Source organism: Protopterus annectens, chromosome 5.part0, assembly GCF_019279795.1.
Source record: "Protopterus annectens isolate FY-2018-M chromosome 5.part0, PAN1.0, whole genome shotgun sequence".
In the NCBI taxonomy this organism is placed as follows: domain Eukaryota; kingdom Metazoa; phylum Chordata; order Ceratodontiformes; family Protopteridae; genus Protopterus; species Protopterus annectens.
This window is the reverse complement of record NC_056735.1, coordinates 1,169,201,028-1,169,220,277: the sequence shown is the minus strand read 5'-3', so window position 1 is coordinate 1,169,220,277 and position 19,250 is coordinate 1,169,201,028. Positions and strand designations below refer to the sequence as shown.

The 19,250-nt window shown below is 39.7% G+C and overlaps 1 protein-coding gene across 1 annotated transcript in view; it reads left to right on the top strand.

Annotated features, from left to right (window-relative positions):
• XRN1 (5'-3' exoribonuclease 1) overlaps nucleotides 1-19,250 on the top strand; it is a 2,408,514-nt gene that overhangs the window by 2,000,539 nt on the left and 388,725 nt on the right. The window contains exon 41 of the mRNA XM_044071018.1: nucleotides 12,066-12,161. Coding sequence (XP_043926953.1) covers nucleotides 12,066-12,161 — 96 coding nt within the window. The remainder of the gene's footprint in view (nucleotides 1-12,065; nucleotides 12,162-19,250) is intronic.

Here is a 19,250-nt window from a genome sequence, read left to right as displayed (position 1 = left end):
TCTCTTATTTATTTCAAACACGTCCAGAGCCTGGAATTCGTCGGAATGCTTCTGAACACTGTGACTTAAGTGGTATCTTTACCCTTCCACTGCATTAAGAGCAGTCCTTTTAGAGTTGCAGGCATTTCAGGAATCTCTCCGTCTAGGGACTTTTGCAATTCTGACAGACATGTCAGTAGTCTGGTACATCAACAAACCAGGAGAAAAACCCGGTCTTACCCACTGTGCAGAGATGTCATGAGAGTCTGGGAATGGGCGAGCTCTTCAGACCGCTTTCTAATTGAGATACACATCCTGGGGAAAACCAGTGTGCCTCATGAGTGGTCTTTCAGTCTGTCAGTAGCGAATATGATCTTCAGGCATTGGGGCCAACCTTGCTGCGACCTGTTTGCCTCTTCTCTCAACAAGTGTAGCAAGTACTTCACTCTGATCCCCTCTCATGGGGAGTCACTGAGTGATGCTCTGCTTTATGATTGGCCCTTTTGTCTCCTTTATGCTTATCCTCCTCTTCCACCGATTCCAAACTCTTACAGAAAGCAATCAGGCTGAAGAGTTCAGTAATCATCATTGCCCACATCATTTCCATTCAGGGAATAAATCTTTCTCCATGGCTTCTTCCAGATTGTGTAAAGTGTTAATGAAGGGTGTTTTTCTTCTCAGACCTCCAGTAAAGGATCCTTCACCACCTTGGAACATTGCTGTGGTTCTCCCGGGTTTAACTCAGAAATCCTTTGAACAGTCAGACAAATGTGATCTAAAATTTTTATCATGGAAAATGGTATTCTTGGTAGCTATAACTTCAGCAAAAAGAATTTCTGAACTCCATGCTCTGTCAGTGAAACCTCCTTGCATTATTTTTTTATAAAGACAGGGTTTCCCTTTGGACTGACCCTTCCTTTGGGCCTAGAGTGGCTTTTGAAAATAACCTCAACCAGTGTATTAATTTACCAGTCTTTTTTCCAAATCTCTCCGGTAAGGGAGAGTACATGTTACATCTCCTTGATGTACATAGACAAATACGTTTTTATCTTAATACAGTTTAGGAAGTCATATCAGCTTTTCGTATCCTTTTCCTCAAATCAACTAGGTCCAAATAGTTTCTAAGCTTACCCTATCTAAATGGATTACAGAATGCATTTCATTAATTTACTCTCAAAAAGATTTCGTTTTACCAAGACCTCCCTGAGCTCATTCAATGAGATCCTTGGCTACGTCATCGGCCTTTTGGTCAAGAACTTCTATTGACCGCATCTGTGCAACGGCCACATGGTTTAAGGCTCATACCTTTATTTCACATTACAAGTTGGACATCGTATCTTGAAATAGAGCCTCCTTTGGTTTAGCAGTGCTCCGGAATATTCTTTGAGGGCCACCCCGGGTTTTTGTAGCTGGTGACTCTGTCCCATTAGTGAGGAAGAATGAAAAGGACAACATCAGATTTATATTTATAAGTTATATACTCATAACTAAGCATCTGTCCATTTCTATTCTTCCTCGCCTTCCTTCCCATCCGTGCCCTTTCCTTGTTTTCTTCTGGAAGAACCTATTGGACTATGTTTGGAACCTGTTGTTCCAAGTTTAAGCCCCATCTTTATTTCCATATATCCTTTCTCTCTTGGACCAGAATGGGATTAGGCTGCAAACTCAGTATGCAGCAAGGGAGGTGGAATAGAGTGTTATGGGTAGAGTGAGGAGCTTGAGAGCTGGATCTGAAATCTAGTGTATGTGGCTGAGTCTGATCCGAACCCATTAGTGAAGATGAATGTACATGGATAATACAGATGCCTTGTTATGGTAAGTACATAATTTATAATTATTCATTGTATGGATGAGTTACTTGACAGATGTTTTGCAGATGAAGCCTGAGGCATGCTGAGAAGAAGCATTTTGAAATTTTTGTTTCCTTGATGCCGACCTTCAGCCCCTCTTAAATTAATTTGTTTCCCTGCCACTTGGGAAGTCTTCTGTGAGGAGGCAGGCCATCATCCAGGAATCCTGACATCTAATGATGCAAACCCTAACTCAGGTCCCGTTGGCTGTAAGGTCTTGTTTTACCCTCTCTCCCTTCCTTCTGGGTTGCAGTCAGTATGCTGCCAGGATTATTCCTTCCATAATACAGTCAACATCTTGGTCATATTTTCTCTGGCTTAATCTGAACCTGTAATTTTCTCTAACAGTATTTTAAAAATGTCCCTAATTACTTTAAGTTATTGTTGATTCTGAAGGTAACAAATGTGAGCCTTTGTTAGACGGTGGTATGAGTACATGTGGTCCTTATGCCCTACTCCTCTGGAGGAAGTGCTGCAGACTGTCAAGTCCTTCCCACCCCAGCTTGTCCTCTAGCAACCTTTAGTTAGTTTTCTGATCCTAAGGTGAAAACCTCCAAGCCAGTTCCCATTAAACTAATACCTTGATGTAGTCACCACCAGTTATTTCATCCAGAGTCCTGTTGCTCAGGATAGCCTGATCACCTCTTGTACAGTGTATACCTTCACTAGTACTGTCTCCTTTCCTTTTTCTTTGAAGAACTAATACTTGCAAGAGAGATCCAAGAATTAATACTAAAGGGAGTTAGGTATCAGACAAGATTTTGAGGTAATGGCAGGAGATTATAGCCTATACCCTTCTGAGCTGGAAATTGCTGGTTGAAGGTCTATTGTTTGTTATGCTGAAGTGTATTAGTTCTGATTTAAGTACTTGGGCTCCAAACCTAGTTGTTTTACATTAAGAAGGTTTATGGTCTAGAGACTTGTGGTGGGAGTGTGTGGCCTACATCCTTCTAAGCTGTGAATTGCTGCTTTATTTAAACTTTTTTTTTCCTGTTGTGACTGTGATTTTATGCACTTTGAATTTCTAGTACTACTGCATTTTATAGCATAGGCCAGATTCAGCCTTGCTGAATCTAGACTACATCATGTGAGCATTAAAACCAGCTGTTCACTGAGATACTGAAAGATCTGAGGCATCTGTTGCTTCCAACTAACTATAAGTACCTGTTTTTGCTGTTATATTGTGCTTTCGATTTGTATTTGCATTCTACTGTCTGTCTGAATTGTATGAACCGTTTTTTTTTTTTTTTTCAACACGTTAACCATATACTGTACTAGTTCAGCTGTCGCATAGCCCAGTTCCAGGTTTGCTCCTTCTTAGTCTGTTTTGTATCTTTTGAGCATCAAAATCAAGCCATCCTTGTTGAAGGCCCTTCTGCACCCTTGTAAGAGGAGAGTGCTCTCTGGGGCCTGTCTAATCGGGGGTGGTTGGACTAGAGCTCAATGAGAGCATCCTTATTAGCTAGTTTCATTTAAGCCTTGTGTTTGCTCTTGTTTGCGTGTAGTGCACCATCGTGCACATATGTGTAGCGGTGGTTACCATTGATGGTTACAGACCCAAACGTTTGCTTCTTAAATTTTCCCTTATCACTTTGCTTGTGGTCCTCCAGAGGTTTTTCACGGTCCTGCTCTACTGTCAGGTGGAACACTAAGCCTAGCCTCAGAGGTACCAACACACCTCTCACCCACTAGCCATTCCTATGTGTGACTTCTTTTTCTGACCATGTAAATTTACCTAAGACTGTGGATAAACAATTTCCCACAGTTTCTCTGTCAGCTTGCTCGACATAGGCATCCTGAGGCAGTGTAGCAACTACTTCATGTTTACCGACAATCCTCTACTCCTAGTCCACACAAACTCAACATGCGAGAGATGCAACTATATGAAGAACCTTGAATCCATGCTCTCTCACATGCCAGTCCGTACCTATGACAGTGAGCGGTTTGTCAACATGCACATCTCACCTTTTACTCCACCCAAACACATATCACACATACCTACATATGCCGGAGGTCCTCATCAGAAACATAGCTAAACAGAGAACTCCCAAACACAAGCACGCTACACTTAATACTTCCTCTACAGAACCCAGTACACATAATAGCTCACGTACCAGTGTCTCGCTTGTTAAGCCCTTAAGACAAAACCAAACATATTAGTCATTGGTGATTCTATCGTGAGACACACCGATGTCCCTCTCACCATGCTGGAAAAGGTCACAGTCAGCTGTCTGTCAGGTGCTAGGATGTGCCATATTGCATGCACTCAGGTCTCTCAACAGGTACTGTTATGACCCTCTCATAGTCCATGTTGGTGTGAATGACTTGAGATGTACTTCTGTGGACTATATGAAGAAAGACATGACTGAGTTCTCGGATTATGTGTCTCAGGCAGATATGTCCCTAGCCTTAAGCAGCATTTTACCTTCACCTAGGATGATGCCTTACTACAAACAGAAAATGATTGACTTCAATAATTGGCTTAGTTTCTGGTGTCATTATAGGGGATCCAGTATCTGTCAGCCTAAGATGGCATGATCGACAGACCTTGATACTTTGCCAGACATAGTCTTCATCTGTCAGCCTTGGGATTTCAGCTATTGGATAAGGCTGTTGCTACCCCCATAGTGCCTTTTTTAGGCAGTGTCTCAAGGACAAAATTCCTGACTTAAAAACTCAGTCTAAAAACAACCTCAATGTTATGTTGCTAAACACTAGGAGTCTTAACATGAAACTGCACACTCTGGAAGCAGTCCTCACATTGAAAGATGCAGACATTTGTGCGGTCATGGAGACCTGGATCAAGGCTATGGAGAGCATCCCAGCCATACTGGGTTACACCTCCTTCCACACGTTCAAACCACAGGTGTTAAAACTAAAGGAGGCAGTGTATCAGTATTCATTATTAAAGATACAGGTAATCTCCGTGGTATCCCTGAAGTCTCAAACAACCCACTAAAGAAGTATAGTGGGTCCAAAAACAAAAGAGTGTAAGAAACTTCTCTGTGTGGAAGATTTTCAGTCCATATTTAACTAGTTAATTGCTGTATACAGACCTCTTAACCGTACCAAATTCCTCGGTATTTACCAGTTTTGAGGGCAAAATAATTGGGTGCCACGAATTCCCGGGTGGCCCCTTTAATTCCCAGTTTTTTGTTTTTTATTTATTTTTTTGTATTACAAGTTACAACTTTAACTATTTGGCTGACGTCACCACACAACAGGGGGTGTGTGTGAATGACATCAGCTTCCTTGGACTGTTTGGACTGTTATTTTGAACTGTTAACTTTGCAGGGAATATAGCAGCAGTGCAACAATTGCTCAGCACCCGACTATGTGCCGCAACAGGTCCTCCAGGTAAGAAAAGAAAATTAATTGTATGCTGTAGCAGTAGCAGAAACTTATTTTAAGCAGACCAGAAAGTGCAGCAGCAAAACTGTTTGATTTAGGAGCGTGTGTGATACTGAGAAATCTTATTGCTGCTAGTCCGCAAATCTGTGCAGCTCCATATATTTAAGCAACTTTAGCTCCTTGTATTTAAGCACTTGGAAATCTCTGTTAAGCAAGCACTCAGAAAATCTCGTGTGTGTGTGTGTGTGTGTGTGTGCGCAAGTGTGTGTGCGTGTGTCCGTGTGTGTGTGTATTTAAGCAACTGTGTAGATCCGTGTTTTTAAGTAAGCAAGCACTCGGACATCTGCAAATTGTAATTCGGAAAACTCATTCAGGCATACTGTAGCTCCATGTATTTAAATCTGCAAACTGTTGCTCAGTGTATTTAAGTAAGCAAGCACTCGTGTATTTAAGCACTCTGAAATCTCTGTTAATCTGTGTAGATCCGTGTATTTAAGCACTCTGAAATCTGTAAACTGTGTGTGTGGACCAGAAAGTGCTGCAGTAGAACTGTTTGGCGATTTAGGGGTGTGTTTGCTACTGAGAAATCTTACTGCTGCCAGTCTACAAATCTTGCAGCTCCGTGTATTTAAGTAAGCAAGCATTCAGACATTTGCAGACTCTAGCTCGGAAACGTGTACTTAAATCTGCAAACTGTTGCTCAGTGTATTTAAGTAAGCAAGCACTTGTGTATTTAAGCCCTCGAAAATCTGTGTAGCTCCATGTATTTAAGCTCTCAAGTCTGTATACTGTGTGGACCAGAAAGTGCAGACCTGTTTGGCGATTTAGGAGCGTGTTTGATAGCTGCCAGTCCACAAATCTTGCAGCTCCATGTATTTAAGTAAGCAAGCACTCCGATATCTGCAAACTGAAGTCTCATGTACTTAAAGAAGCACTTGGCCATCTGCAAACTGTAGCTTCATGTATTTAAGTAAGCAAGCACTAGTTCCATGTACTTAAGTAAGCAAAGAGTGTGCGTGTGTGTGTGTGTGTGTGTGTGTGTGTGTGTGTGTGTGTGTGTGTGTGTGTGTAAAATGCCCCAGTTAATTATCCTTGGTGGTTAGTGTTACTCAGGCTCCAACCCAGAACCTTAGGTACAAGGAGCAAGAGCCTGAATTCCCTATCCATGCCACCACTTGTGGTTCTCAGTGTTTGGCTTATATAACTTTTGGTCTGTTCCTCTTAAAATGTATGATTTTGTAGCAAATCAGTGAGAACTGAATTCAGTAAATGATAGCCATTTAAGTTTCAGTTTTCCTATCTCTCAGGAATGGCATAGTAACGGAAAACATCTTATTCTAACCACCTTCCAAGATTATACAAGCAATGTTTAAAACGTGCCCCCCCATAAATTTTGTCTTTTTCCAGATTTCTTGTGTTGAATAGTTCTTCAGGGGGAGAGAAGTTTAGTGCTGCTTATGCAAAGTCTGTTTGTGTTGTTAGTAGCACAACATGTAGAATACTTGCTTTTGATGCAGAAGGCTGTGGGTTCTACTCCCACAGTATACAGCTAGATTACTGATACTGTACTGTGTTGTACTTTTAAAGGGGGTGGATGCTGCAGTCCTGAGAATGTCCTCTTTGGCAGAGATGCCTAGTAACCCTGAACCTATCATCAGTTTGTCATCCATTCCCTATTGCAGTATTACTAGCTTATCATCTATTTTAATGTAACACAGTCAATTTATTCCTCAAGGGCAACAGGCACTTTTATATAGATGAAACAAAGAAGTATAAAGTTGTTTGCTAGCAGCAACCTCTTCATTACTTGCAGATGTCTTTAATGTGGAATTGTTCAGATGACTTTTACTTCTGCCGAGATTGTGCATTTTTACTGATACTGGTGGATTGTAGAAGTTTGAGCACACTTTTATGATGGAAATGTTCTGAATTGGGCAGTTTTGTCATTATTGGTTTATGCATTTTGTTTCATTGCTTACTGGAAAAATGTTCAAAGCATTCAATTCAAAACATGTTCTAACAAGTGTGCTGTATTATACAAGGAATATAATTTAATACAATCAGGAAGGTGCATCAAAGAACATATATGTGCTTTGTGTGCAAGGGGCCTATGATTTGAAAACAGCCCAAAGGTAATCTTTATCCACCACTGGCGAGATGCATTTTCTTTGAATGTGGGTTTCAATGAATGTTATTTTCAAGGGCAGAGAAGTTTTAATGCTAAGTCTATTTTCATTGTGAGACTGTATTGCTTTGTGTAGCAGATGTCTATTAGTGTTTGTGCTTAAATGTAAAATTAAAGTTTTAAATTAAATCAAATCATTGTAGAAGTAAAGCAATATGCACATTAGTGTTTATGGTAAATGGGGCAAAATAGCCAAGTAGTGGGGCATTGAAATGGCTGCGGGGAGAGGGCTGTGTATGGGGGGGCCCCATTGGACCATGCTTTTGTGGGGGGGGGGTGGCAAACTCAAGACAGCCCCGGGCGGCACAGTCTCAAGCTTTGCTACTGATCAGTAGGCCATGGAGAATGACTTTTGGAGTTTCTAGCAAACTATAATATTCTTTTGCTAAGATTAGAATATTTCCTACCGTTAAATGCCCTACTTTTACCACAAAACCTACATACTGCAAGTCACCAAAAAACAAAATCCCTAAGGTTCATCATTTTCTCTCTTCACACTGAACATCATTGCTACACATTTCAAAAAAATGGTTATTTACTACAGGGTCAGGGGCCATATTATGGTTCTGTTCTTCAGTTTGTGTTTGAAAGTTGGTATCCCACAATCCCATTGTAGTTGGTGGGGGTACATAATTATGTATACAATTTTTTTTTTATTAATCGCCTATTTTTCATGGGCCTTTGTCCAGATTTTTGATGTTTCCAGGTTGAGAGGTATGGCTGTACATTAATCAGATAATGCTAGTAGAAGTAGCGAACTTAAAACTAGTCCCAAGTAAAAAAAAAAAAAAAAATTAATAAAAGTAATATAATTTGAAATATACAGAATTACTAAGTATCTGAAAGTAATACAAGTGGGTAGGCAGTCTGTTTCCGGTTAAAAGTCCTTTCCACACAGAGAAGTTTCTTATACTGTTTTATTCATTAAAGATAAATACTGGTTAAACAGTACGATTCCCTGGAAATACTTCAGGTGCAGTTACTGTTGGTAGGGCACCTATTCAACTCATTGCCAGCTACAGGACCCCCTCCATGAATCAAGACACCCACTCTGCCCATGCATCCCAACACCATGGTTTTGGGCAATTTTAGCTACCCATCCATTGACTGGATAAATTACTCATGCTCAAGTTTACTTGCCCAAAGGATCCTTGACTTCATTAACTCCATTGCCCTTGACCAGCTGGTTAACACCCCCACAAGGGGTGCCAACATCTTCGATGTAGTGCCTACCAATATCCAGTGTGGGAAACCAGTGTAACACCTCCACAGTGAGGTCTTCCTTGATGAGATCTAACCACAGACTAGTCTCATTCAAATTAACTGTCACACCTAACCCCCCTAGCAACAACTAAAGTAAAAAATGTCTCCAAAGCAGATTATAACCTCTTACAGGATGGTATAAATAGCTTCACTCCCCCTCCCCTCAATGGAATTGGTAACTATGCCGAGTTCTACAATGCTTTATACAAACACCTGTATAACTGCATTGACTCTGCCGTACCTGATAGGACCAAAACAAGCTCCTCACGGAAGAGCAAACCTACTTGATGGACAACTGCCATTAACAGGCTTTACAATAAGAGGAAGAAATTGCTGTCTAAGAGTAAGACGGAGTGAACCCTAAACTGGAAGCAGTCCTTTCTCATCTTAAACGAACAAATAAGACTTCTTGTGAAGTCCTGCAAAGCAAACTACGAATCCAAATTAGCTTCCTCAATTAAGAACAACCATAAGGCATTCTTTAGTTACATCCATAACCTAAAAGGAAAGACCCTGATTTGTGCTGAACTGGTAGTTCATGATACCACGTATACTGAGCCTTTGGACGTAGCTAACCTGTTGGCCAACAGGTTCTGTGAAAACTTCACTCCCCCACCACATGTACCTCATGACATCCCTACTACCACCTGTTCCCTACCTTATATCTCTCAAGAGCAGGTTGTAAATGCCCTCTAAGGCCAAAAACACAGCATTTATGGGACCGGATAACATCCCAGGCTGCGTCCTACACAGGCTCCAACAAGAATTAGCAACACCATTGGGTACTCTCTTCAATTGTAGTCTAAGCACTGGCCTCATCCAAGCTGAATGAAAAACGTCCACTGTTATTCCCTTGCACAAAGGTGGTGCTTCCACTGACCACGGCAACTATATTAGTCTGACTAGCCTCATCTGCAAGGCCATGGAGCGAATTGTCATGGACCTTATCAACAAAGACGTAGGTAATCTCAAAACACTTGACTCTACTTAGTTTGGATTTCTCAAAGGGAGATCCTGCCTGTTAAACCTTTTGGACTTCTTTGAGACCATTATCAAAGCCCTGGACGAGGGGAAATCTGTCCATACAGCCTATTTAGACTTAGCAAAGGCTTTTGACACCATCTCTCACTCAGGCATCATTGACACATTCACCCAGCCAGGTATCAACCCTTATATCATTAGATGGGTTGCTAACTGGCTCACTGATAGAACACGTATAGTCAAAATAGGGGAATCCACCTCCAACAGCAGACCTGTAACAAGTGGTGTTTCACAGGGATCAGTCCTGGGACCTCTACTGTTTGGAATCTATTTCTCTGAAGCACAAGCAGAAACTAAAGGTCTGTGGACGACAAAGTTTGCTCATGACTGCAAACTTTAAGTGGTTATAGAATCTCCAAATGATGTCAGCATCTTACAAGAGGATCTTGCACAAAACAAATGATTGGTGCCAAAGTCATGGGCTTAAACTCAATGCAAAAAAATGCATTATCATCCCTTTCGGTAAGAGTGGTGTTCCTACTAACTACCACATCATTAGCAACACCCTAAGTATGCACTCAGTGGTGAGAGACCTGGGCACACAGTTCGACAGCAATCGTACCTTTGATCACCATGTCTCCACAGTAGTAAGAAGGGCATTCTGTAGGGATCATCTCATAAGTTAAGGGCATTGCCTCCAGAAAAGTTATAACCTCCCTGTACTCTTCCCTTATCAGGCCAATAATCGAGTACAGTGCTCCTTTTGGTGTGTACCTTTTCAAGCACCTGCAGCAATTGGAGAAACCACAAAGGTTCCTCACAAGGAAAATTCAAGGTCTTCAGCATCTGTCCTATGTGAATTATCTGAAATCACTGTCACTTTATTCTGTTTCATGCAGAGTATTCAGAGCCAATCGCTGCCTTGGATCCAAGGCAATCTCTGACACTGTTTTATTGAAAATGCTGCAAATCCACAAGTCAATCGGTACACTGGTTACTCACTCTAAAGACCTTAACCTGGTATGTGACGTTAATAAAACCTGCTGGAGGGACAGATTTTTCTCCCAGAGGTTACCACACCTTTGGAACAGACTCCCACTTCATGTCAAACAGAGCACCTCCTTGGCCATCTTCAAACACAGTCTGGACAATTGAATGGGTAGCCGTAAATTCACTCCAGGCGTTCCACCTGTGTCCCTCTTGGACATGGGCATTAGGTGCTGATCGTGGAAATAAGAGGTAGAACTTGGCTAGGCTTGTAAGGGCCTTGGGGCTATTAGATACGCATGTCCTTGGGTGCATTTTGGTCCAGTCTTCATTATTTTTGCTGGGAAGGCTTCCTGTATTTTCATAAGCCATTCTTGTCCCTTTGGATGGGTGGGGGTTTGTAGATCTGTGAATTGATACTTACACAGGTGGTCCTAATGTGAGTTTAGTGCTGTGTTGTGTTCCTTCTTCTTGAATTTAGCTTAAGGAGGGGTACGTGTGACAGAATGGAGCAGGAGCAGATGGTAGTGGCTTATTTGATGATAAAGGTCACTGTTTATGATTTAAGTTGCCTCTTCTGTCTTATTATTTCTGTTTGTTGTCAGTAAACAGACTAGATTGGATGAAGTAAGTGGAGTGTGAGTGTTGTCCGTCCTTGTCTAGGTGGCCAACTTTCAATGGTTGTGCTAAAGTTGAGATATGCAGAAATCATTTTACTTTGATTTTTGGATTATTGCTGTTTTTTTTACACTGTTGCAGCTAAACATATGTCATATGCTGCCCGACTGAAAAAACTCCAGCTCTATTCAGTCGCATACCGCCTACTCAGAGGTGATCTCTGCCTGACGTACAAGGCCATGTCCAATCCTGAATTAATGGACATGCTCCACCTCAGAAAATCCAAATCCATCAGAGCCATGAGAACAAGTGACTTAAACCTCAACACAGAAATAAATAGGACGTGCTGGAGGGACAGATTCATAACCCAGAGGCTCCCTACACTTTGGAACAGAATCCCAGTCCATGTTAGGCAGAGCCCCTCACTGACTATTCAAGAGAAATCTCGACGAGTGGATGGGAGATCATAGGTTTACCCCGGGGGTCATCTCTGCCACTACTAGACAGAGGCATAGTAAACTAAACCCTAAAAGGGCGTAGTATTCTCATCCTAAGGGGTGGTGTAAGCCACATACACTCTGGCTAGGCTTATAAATGCCTTAGGGCAGATAGCCTAGTACGAACCTATGAACCTATGTTTGTGTTACCAAAACAAACAAAAAATAAGATTGCCTGCATTTGTCTGCTTTCTTCAGACATTGTACATTTCTTTGCCTTTAGGGATTTCCTGCTCCATAAATCGTTATCAGGTTTTAAATATTTAGGCAGTGACAGTCATATGGCTAAGAAAATGTGCCAATTGTTTTGTCTTTTGGGGATCCTGAACTGAATTGTTTTGCATTGTATTGCAGATAATTGAAAATGACTTGGAGAATGTTAAAATTCTGAAGAGGAGCCATGTAGCTAATCAAAAGACTCCAGATGATGGACAAAATGTACCAGGAAAGGTAATGAATTCTGAAAGTATAAAATTATTCACTTACCATACAACATCTGGGTACTGATATACAATAGTGTTTTTCTCAGACGTTTAAATTAAGCAGTCTCTTACCTCCTTGTTGATACAATTTTTCACATCATTTATTAGCATTATTAATTTAAACCTAAAGAATAAACCTTTGTATCCTCTCTCCTCTTTATGTGAGTCATATGGAAATGTCACTATTAATTTTTTTAACATTTCCAACTCTGTTATTTGTTTACATGTACATTGATGTGTTGTGTAATGCTTCTTTGAAGAAAACATGCAGTGAGTATACAGGGTGGTATTGTATCCTTAGCACCACCAGAGCTGTGGCCAGTTGTGTACTAAGCACTACAGCAATGGTTAATCACTTCAGCTCAGTTTATAGCAGGGAGAAATAGATTTTGGAGAAGTATTTATGAAGATCCTCTGGAACATTACAAAGATGCTAAATGGATAGAAGTAAAAGAAAGAATAAGAAGTTTAAAGGTACAGAATATGAAATGGGATGGAATAGCCAGAGAGATTGAAACAAAATTAAAAAAAGCCTCTAATTGGAAAACCCCAGGCCCAGATGCAGTACTTAACTTCTGATTATAAAAGTATTAACATCTTTGCACGAAGATTTAGCCATGAGTAAGAACTATTTATATGCGCACCCCAAACAGACACCAGCCTGGATAACAACAGGAAAAACAATGCTCCTACTTAAGAGTGTACCTGCAAACTACCCTAAAAATTATAGACTAGTAACATGCCTTAAAATAACATATAAACTATACACTGGAATTAATGCTGACTGTTTAGTCATTTAGAAGAAAACTCAATTATGGCAATAGAACAAAAGGGCAGGAAAAAAAAAGTCATATGGAACAAAGTATCATTTATTAAATAAAGTCATAGTGGAGAACTGTAAAAAGGGGAGGAATCTAAGTATGGCAAGGAGTGACTGCAAAAAAGCAGTTGATATTATCCCACATTCATAGATGAAAGTGTGCTTAAAAATGCATAAGATAACACCCTACACTGATCGACTACATTGCAGTGACCATGAAACAGTGGCAGATCACTTTGCAAGTAAGCTGTGATAAAGGACAAATTCCAGGGATAAAAGTTCAAAGGAGGATATTCCAGGGTGACTCTGTCATTGCTATATTCTACCTTGCCCCCAGGGGTGTCCAACCTTTTGGCTTGCTGGGGCCACATTGAGTGAACAGAAATGGTCTTGGGGCCGCATATAAAATATATCATATAGTTAACTCTTTTGTTGCTCCGAAAGACCACAGTCGACCTCCTTGGCTGTACTGTAGGTGCATTTGAACAATAAATAAATGTAATAAATGCCTAATATTTGCCTTAAAATTCTAATTCTCATTCTAATTCTGTAATCTAACAGTTAACTCTAACATCTTAGTTAATATATCTATATATATATGTTTTTTTTTTTAATTTTTTTTACAAATAAACAGATATTCACTGCAGCACTAGCATTTCTCACTGGGAAAACCATTCCAGCAGTCCAACTACGTAAAATGTCAACATCAGCAGTCCTACAATACTATAATCCACAAACATAACCCAACAAATTTGCAATAAAGTAAAGAATTCACATTACTGACTTAATAAAACAATTCTGAATAAGCTACAAATGGGTCTCACCCAAACAAATAACTGGTGCCAGAAATATGGCCTCAAGCTAAATGCCAAAAAATGCATCATCATCCTCTTTGAGTAGAGTGATGTCCCCACAAATTATCACATTAATAATGTTGTAAGCACGCAATAAGTCGTATGGTACTTGGGCACCCAGGTTGATAGAAACCTGACTTTTGAGCACCACGTTGTCTCTGTTGTAAGGAAAGCTTTTTACATGGCCCACTTCATTAGTAAGGGTATCTCATCTAGGGACAAGGAGGTCATAACATCCCTGTATTCTTCCTTTACAAGAGCCATTATTGAGTGCAGTGCCCCTTTTGGCATGTGCCTCAGCAAAACACCCTGCCAAAAGAAAGACTACAACCATTTCTGACAAAAAAGGTCAAAGGACTAAGTTCACTTAGTTATCCAAACAGACTAAAAAGCTTCTTGCTTTCCTCTCTCTCTCACTGACCCCTATAAATTTCATCATTAGCTTGCTTTCCAGGCTAAGAAAGATCCTGCTTTAAGAGACTTCCTCTACCTCAGAAATACTGGTTATACTTAAAATGCTCACTACAAAGACCACAGCCTTCACTGCAACATAAACAAGCCACTTTTTATGGACAGGTTCTTGACACAAAAACCTTCAACTTCTGTAAAAAGCTCCCCTCATTATTAAACAATGTAGTTCAGCAACACAATGGCTGGATGGATAGCCATAAATGTAGTCCTTGGGTAAGTAGCATAGCCTTCATTAAACCAGATGGAAAATCCACATATTAACCTTTCCCAGCTGGATGGCTAAGATCTAATATTGGTTACTCAAGTCTAGTTGTCCAAGAAGAGGGGCATGTTTAACTAAGAATTCCATTTACAACATTATATTCAGTACACATATTAAATCTCTCTCTCTCTCTCTTACACACACACACACACACACACACACACACACACACAAAAAAAGCCCCTACTTGTAAAATAGGCAACCTCAGTAATCACACCCACTCACTGAATGAAATTGTCTGGAAGTCAAAATATCTGAAAAAAAAAAATCATAATAGAGATGGATTCATCCATGTAATTTCCCACTACCAAAAGGACCACCAATAAATCAACAAACAACTGCTCGGCAAAAAGTAAATCAATAAGAAAACCATAAACTATAATGCTACATACTGGTGTAAACATATAACTTGTGTCAATTCCCAGGTTAATCCATACCATACCAAAAGATTGTTTCAGAGCTTCAGCTATGTACAAACAGCTTTCTCCTAAAAATTGATATTTGCCTTGCTGTAATTATAACTGTAAAAAAATGTTGTAAGTTTATTCTGTACCTCGATTCTCACTGTTACGAGATGTAATCTCTGTCATATTGTATGAGTACTACATCCATAATTTGCTGTCTCTCTCTCTCATGTATTGTATTATATTGTTTTCTGTTATTTTTGGAGCTTTTCTCCCCGGGCCTCCGCTGAAAATGGACCTGTGTCCAGTCGGACTTTCCCGGTAAACAAATGTAAAATAAATAAAAATAAACTTCCCTCCAATCTAAAGCTATTTGAAATTCACACATTTTAATTTGTGCAGAAGTTACTCACAGACTGACAGTTTACTGAGCTGTAATGCTGACCTTCGCTTTGAAAAACAAATTCCCAGACTTTGTCAATAGCTCAAAGTGTAGAGAGGATTATTTATTTATTATATATTTATTTATTTTTGGAAAACATCTTTAAAACTGTTAAATTGATTACACACCCAGAAACACAGAAAAGTTATTGTGATTATGTAAACCACGAATGCTGCAAGAAATCAAAGTCACATTCGCACTCTATGCTTATGTCGAACAGATGAATCATACCTGTCAATTCCAAAAGAAGTAAAGTAGCTTAATAAGAAGGTTATTTGCAAGGTTACATGGCAGTTTATACTGGAAATAAGCAGAGATATTAAAAGGCTCTGTTTTTCATAATTATGCCGAAAAGTCTTCCAAGGTAAATACAACTTCTGATTTAGTATGGAACCATACCTCTCAACCTTAGAGCAAGAAATTTGGACAAAGCGAAAAATAAAAGTGGGACACAGGCCCAAAAATAGTTATGCATCACAGACACCATTGAAACAACTGTAGCTGCAAACATTATACATCACTTATAATATTTCTATCCCATTATTGTCAGTTAAACATTATATGGCTCATTCAGTCCTACCTTCTTTTGCATCAAAGAAAACCATGCTTTGAAATAAAACGTATTAAAATAATAAATAAAACACATTGCATCAACATCCTGCAACTTCCTACCTGCAAGCAACCACAGAGCATTCACTGAAACTAGGGCTGCTTGTTTCCCCAGAATGACAGCTCTCCCTAATTAAGTCTAATGGTATACAATCTACCAGTATCTGGACTACCTGAAATAAAGTAAATTATGGCCTGTAAATTGAAAGTACACTTTGTTTAATTAAACTATATTTCTAAGCCCACTTACTATATTTTTTCAGTAACATCCTAATATCCATTTCCAGGTCACTTTACAAGACATTGGCAGTGGCAGACTTGGCATCCTTCAGTACCCCACAGGCCCACGCTAATACATTGTCCATTAAATGTAAATATCCATCCACTGTAAATGGCAAGAAACTATGTCTTAAAAAATCTACTTCTGGCATGCGTACCCAAGTATTAGGTTCTGAAACAAAGAAACATATTCTCTACAGTCCGCAAGTCTCTGTCTTTAATAAACATCTACTGTTGCAGCACTCCCAACACATAAGCACACACATGCACACTAAAATCCCCAACATTTAAAAAATTACATTGTGCCCACTTGATTTGCCAGTATTGATGATCCGCCAAAGCTATGCTTACTGTTGTCCAATCTGCCACTGCTTAGAACCCACCAATGAAAAAAACAGTACTAGGTGCTTTTTTGTTTGTCTGAAAAAACAATACAACTTTATATGCTGCAGTCCTACATAGTCAGTCCAGTACTGACCCATTAACCCTAGGCTGCTGTCTCATTCTAACTCCCTGGAACTGCATTACCTTGGATGACTTTTATTTCCTAAGTAAAAGACACAAATTGGAAGATGAGGCAAAAATTCAGACATTCTTTGAAAATCCATAGAGTTAAGAGTTAAGAGGTATGAGTTCATGTTCAATACAACACTCTCCCTGTCAGGAAAGCCACAATTTAATGAAAGTGTACTCTTAATGTATGATATATTTGTGAGCTAACTTGTTTGTGTTCAGTAGGTAGACTGATCATTGTTAGCCTCTTTGTGCATGCGTCTCTCTCTGTCATGCACACACATACACACACACTCTTCTTCTACTTTCACGCACACAATTCTGCTTTCATGCATGCACTCACTCACTCCGTACTTGCCTATTAACACAGGTAAATGCTGTCCCTTTCAAAGGCAACAGCGGCAAATCCATACATGAGTCCCTCTTCAGCGAGAACACACACACTGATTGTTCGGCGCAAAATAATGGCATAAACACACTGACCCTTTTTGGCTCAAAAACAAAACTAGAAGGGTGCTTTGGCACATGCGCACACCAACATTAGCATTACAGGTCATGGGAGCGAAAAACACAAAACAAAAAAAGTGTTTTGGTGCATGCGTACATCAATGTTGCAGTTAGAGGTTGAGGGCCGCATGGAAGCGCTCTGAGGGCCACATGCGGCCCATGGGCCGCAGGTTGGACACGTTTACCTTAACCCATTAAGCTGTGTACTTAACAGCTTATAAGCCATGGCTGTAATTAGGCTCCTGGAAAACAACTGTGTATAAAGACTTCTCATCTTCCCTTTGTTGATCATTAAAACTGTATAGCTCATCAGATGAGGAACTGAAAGCGCAACTGGAAGTTCTCAAAATGTTTTCAGATGATATAAGAGTGTCATTTGGTTTTGGTAAATGTGCAAAGGCAACCTTTAAAGCAGGAAAACTGCAACAACAAGAAAACATTAGTTTGGGGCAAGAATGTGATATAAAAGAACTTGAGCAAGAGGGAGTGTATAAATATTTGGGAATTGATGAAGGATCAACAATAAAACATGAACAAATGTGAATAAAACTTAGTAAGGAATACTTTAGAAGACTTTATAATCCTGAAAAGAGTGTTGACATCTCGGAACAAAATCCAAGCTGTAAACCAATTTGCTCTTCCTGTCCTAACTTTTATAGTTTTGGAGTGATTGACTGGCCCCAAAATGTGCAGGATAAATTAGACATGAAAACAAGGAGGATGCTTTATGCTCACCAAATGATTTATAAAAATCAGTGCATACCAAGAATATATATTCCCCGTTCTGAAGGAGGGATGGGCCTCCTTAAAATTGATTGCATGTATAGCTCTGCAATGGTGGGACTCCACACACAACTGCTGACCTCACAAGACCCAAATGTAGTGAAAGTTTTGAAGCATGAGAAGAATAACTTTACGATGACTTCCCTGCTTAATATAACAGATGCATGTCAGCATCAAGCAGGAATGGAAATCAAACAACAAGTAGATTAAAGTCAGGCAGCAACTGAATGTGCCAAAAAACAAAAGAATATAAGGTGGATGACCAGATAAGAAGGCATGAAGTGTGGAAAATGCATAACTATAGTTACAAGTATAGAAAACTTCTGGAAGACCCTCATGTTTTTTCCTTTCCAAACTTCTTTATTAAATTTTTACATATGACAAAGGCAATCTTACATTTATATAAATGAAAAACATACAAAACAAAATGATACCACTTTATTTGCGGTTTACATCACAGACACCATTGAAACAACTGTAGTTGCAAACATTATACATCACTTATAAATCATCCAGTCATTGTCATTTAAGCATTATGTGGCTCATTAAAATCCTGTCTTAAAACCTCGTTCACGCTCTGCATATATTGTTGCCACAATTCCCATTTTTTCCTATGTAGTTTGCTCCTTCCCTTTTCTAAAGCTCTTAATTCCAGTTATTTTATCACTGTTACTATATTCACTACTTCTAGTAAAGTTGGTTTAGATGCTGATTTCCATTTTCTAATTGTTTTTTTTGGCAGTCACCATAATTAGATTCAGCAATTCTATGTCTGGGCAATTCCGATTCTGTAGCATAACTCAAAAAAAATGATCTCCCCAGTCAGTCCAATCTGCTCACCCACCATCTCTGACAGAGCAGTCTGCAGGGAATCCCTAAAGTCTGCCAGCTCATTACACTCCCAAAACACATGTTCCCAGCTACCTCTTTCTTGCCCAACACACCTCCAACATTTGCTATCCACCTGAAGAAATATTCTTTTGAGTCTACTTGGAGTATAAAAAATACCTATGTAAACACGTCCAGGCAAAGATCCTAAATTTTCTAGACTTTGTTGCATATTTGGGAGATATACATATACCCCCTTGTCTCTTTGTGAATTGCTTATCCGGT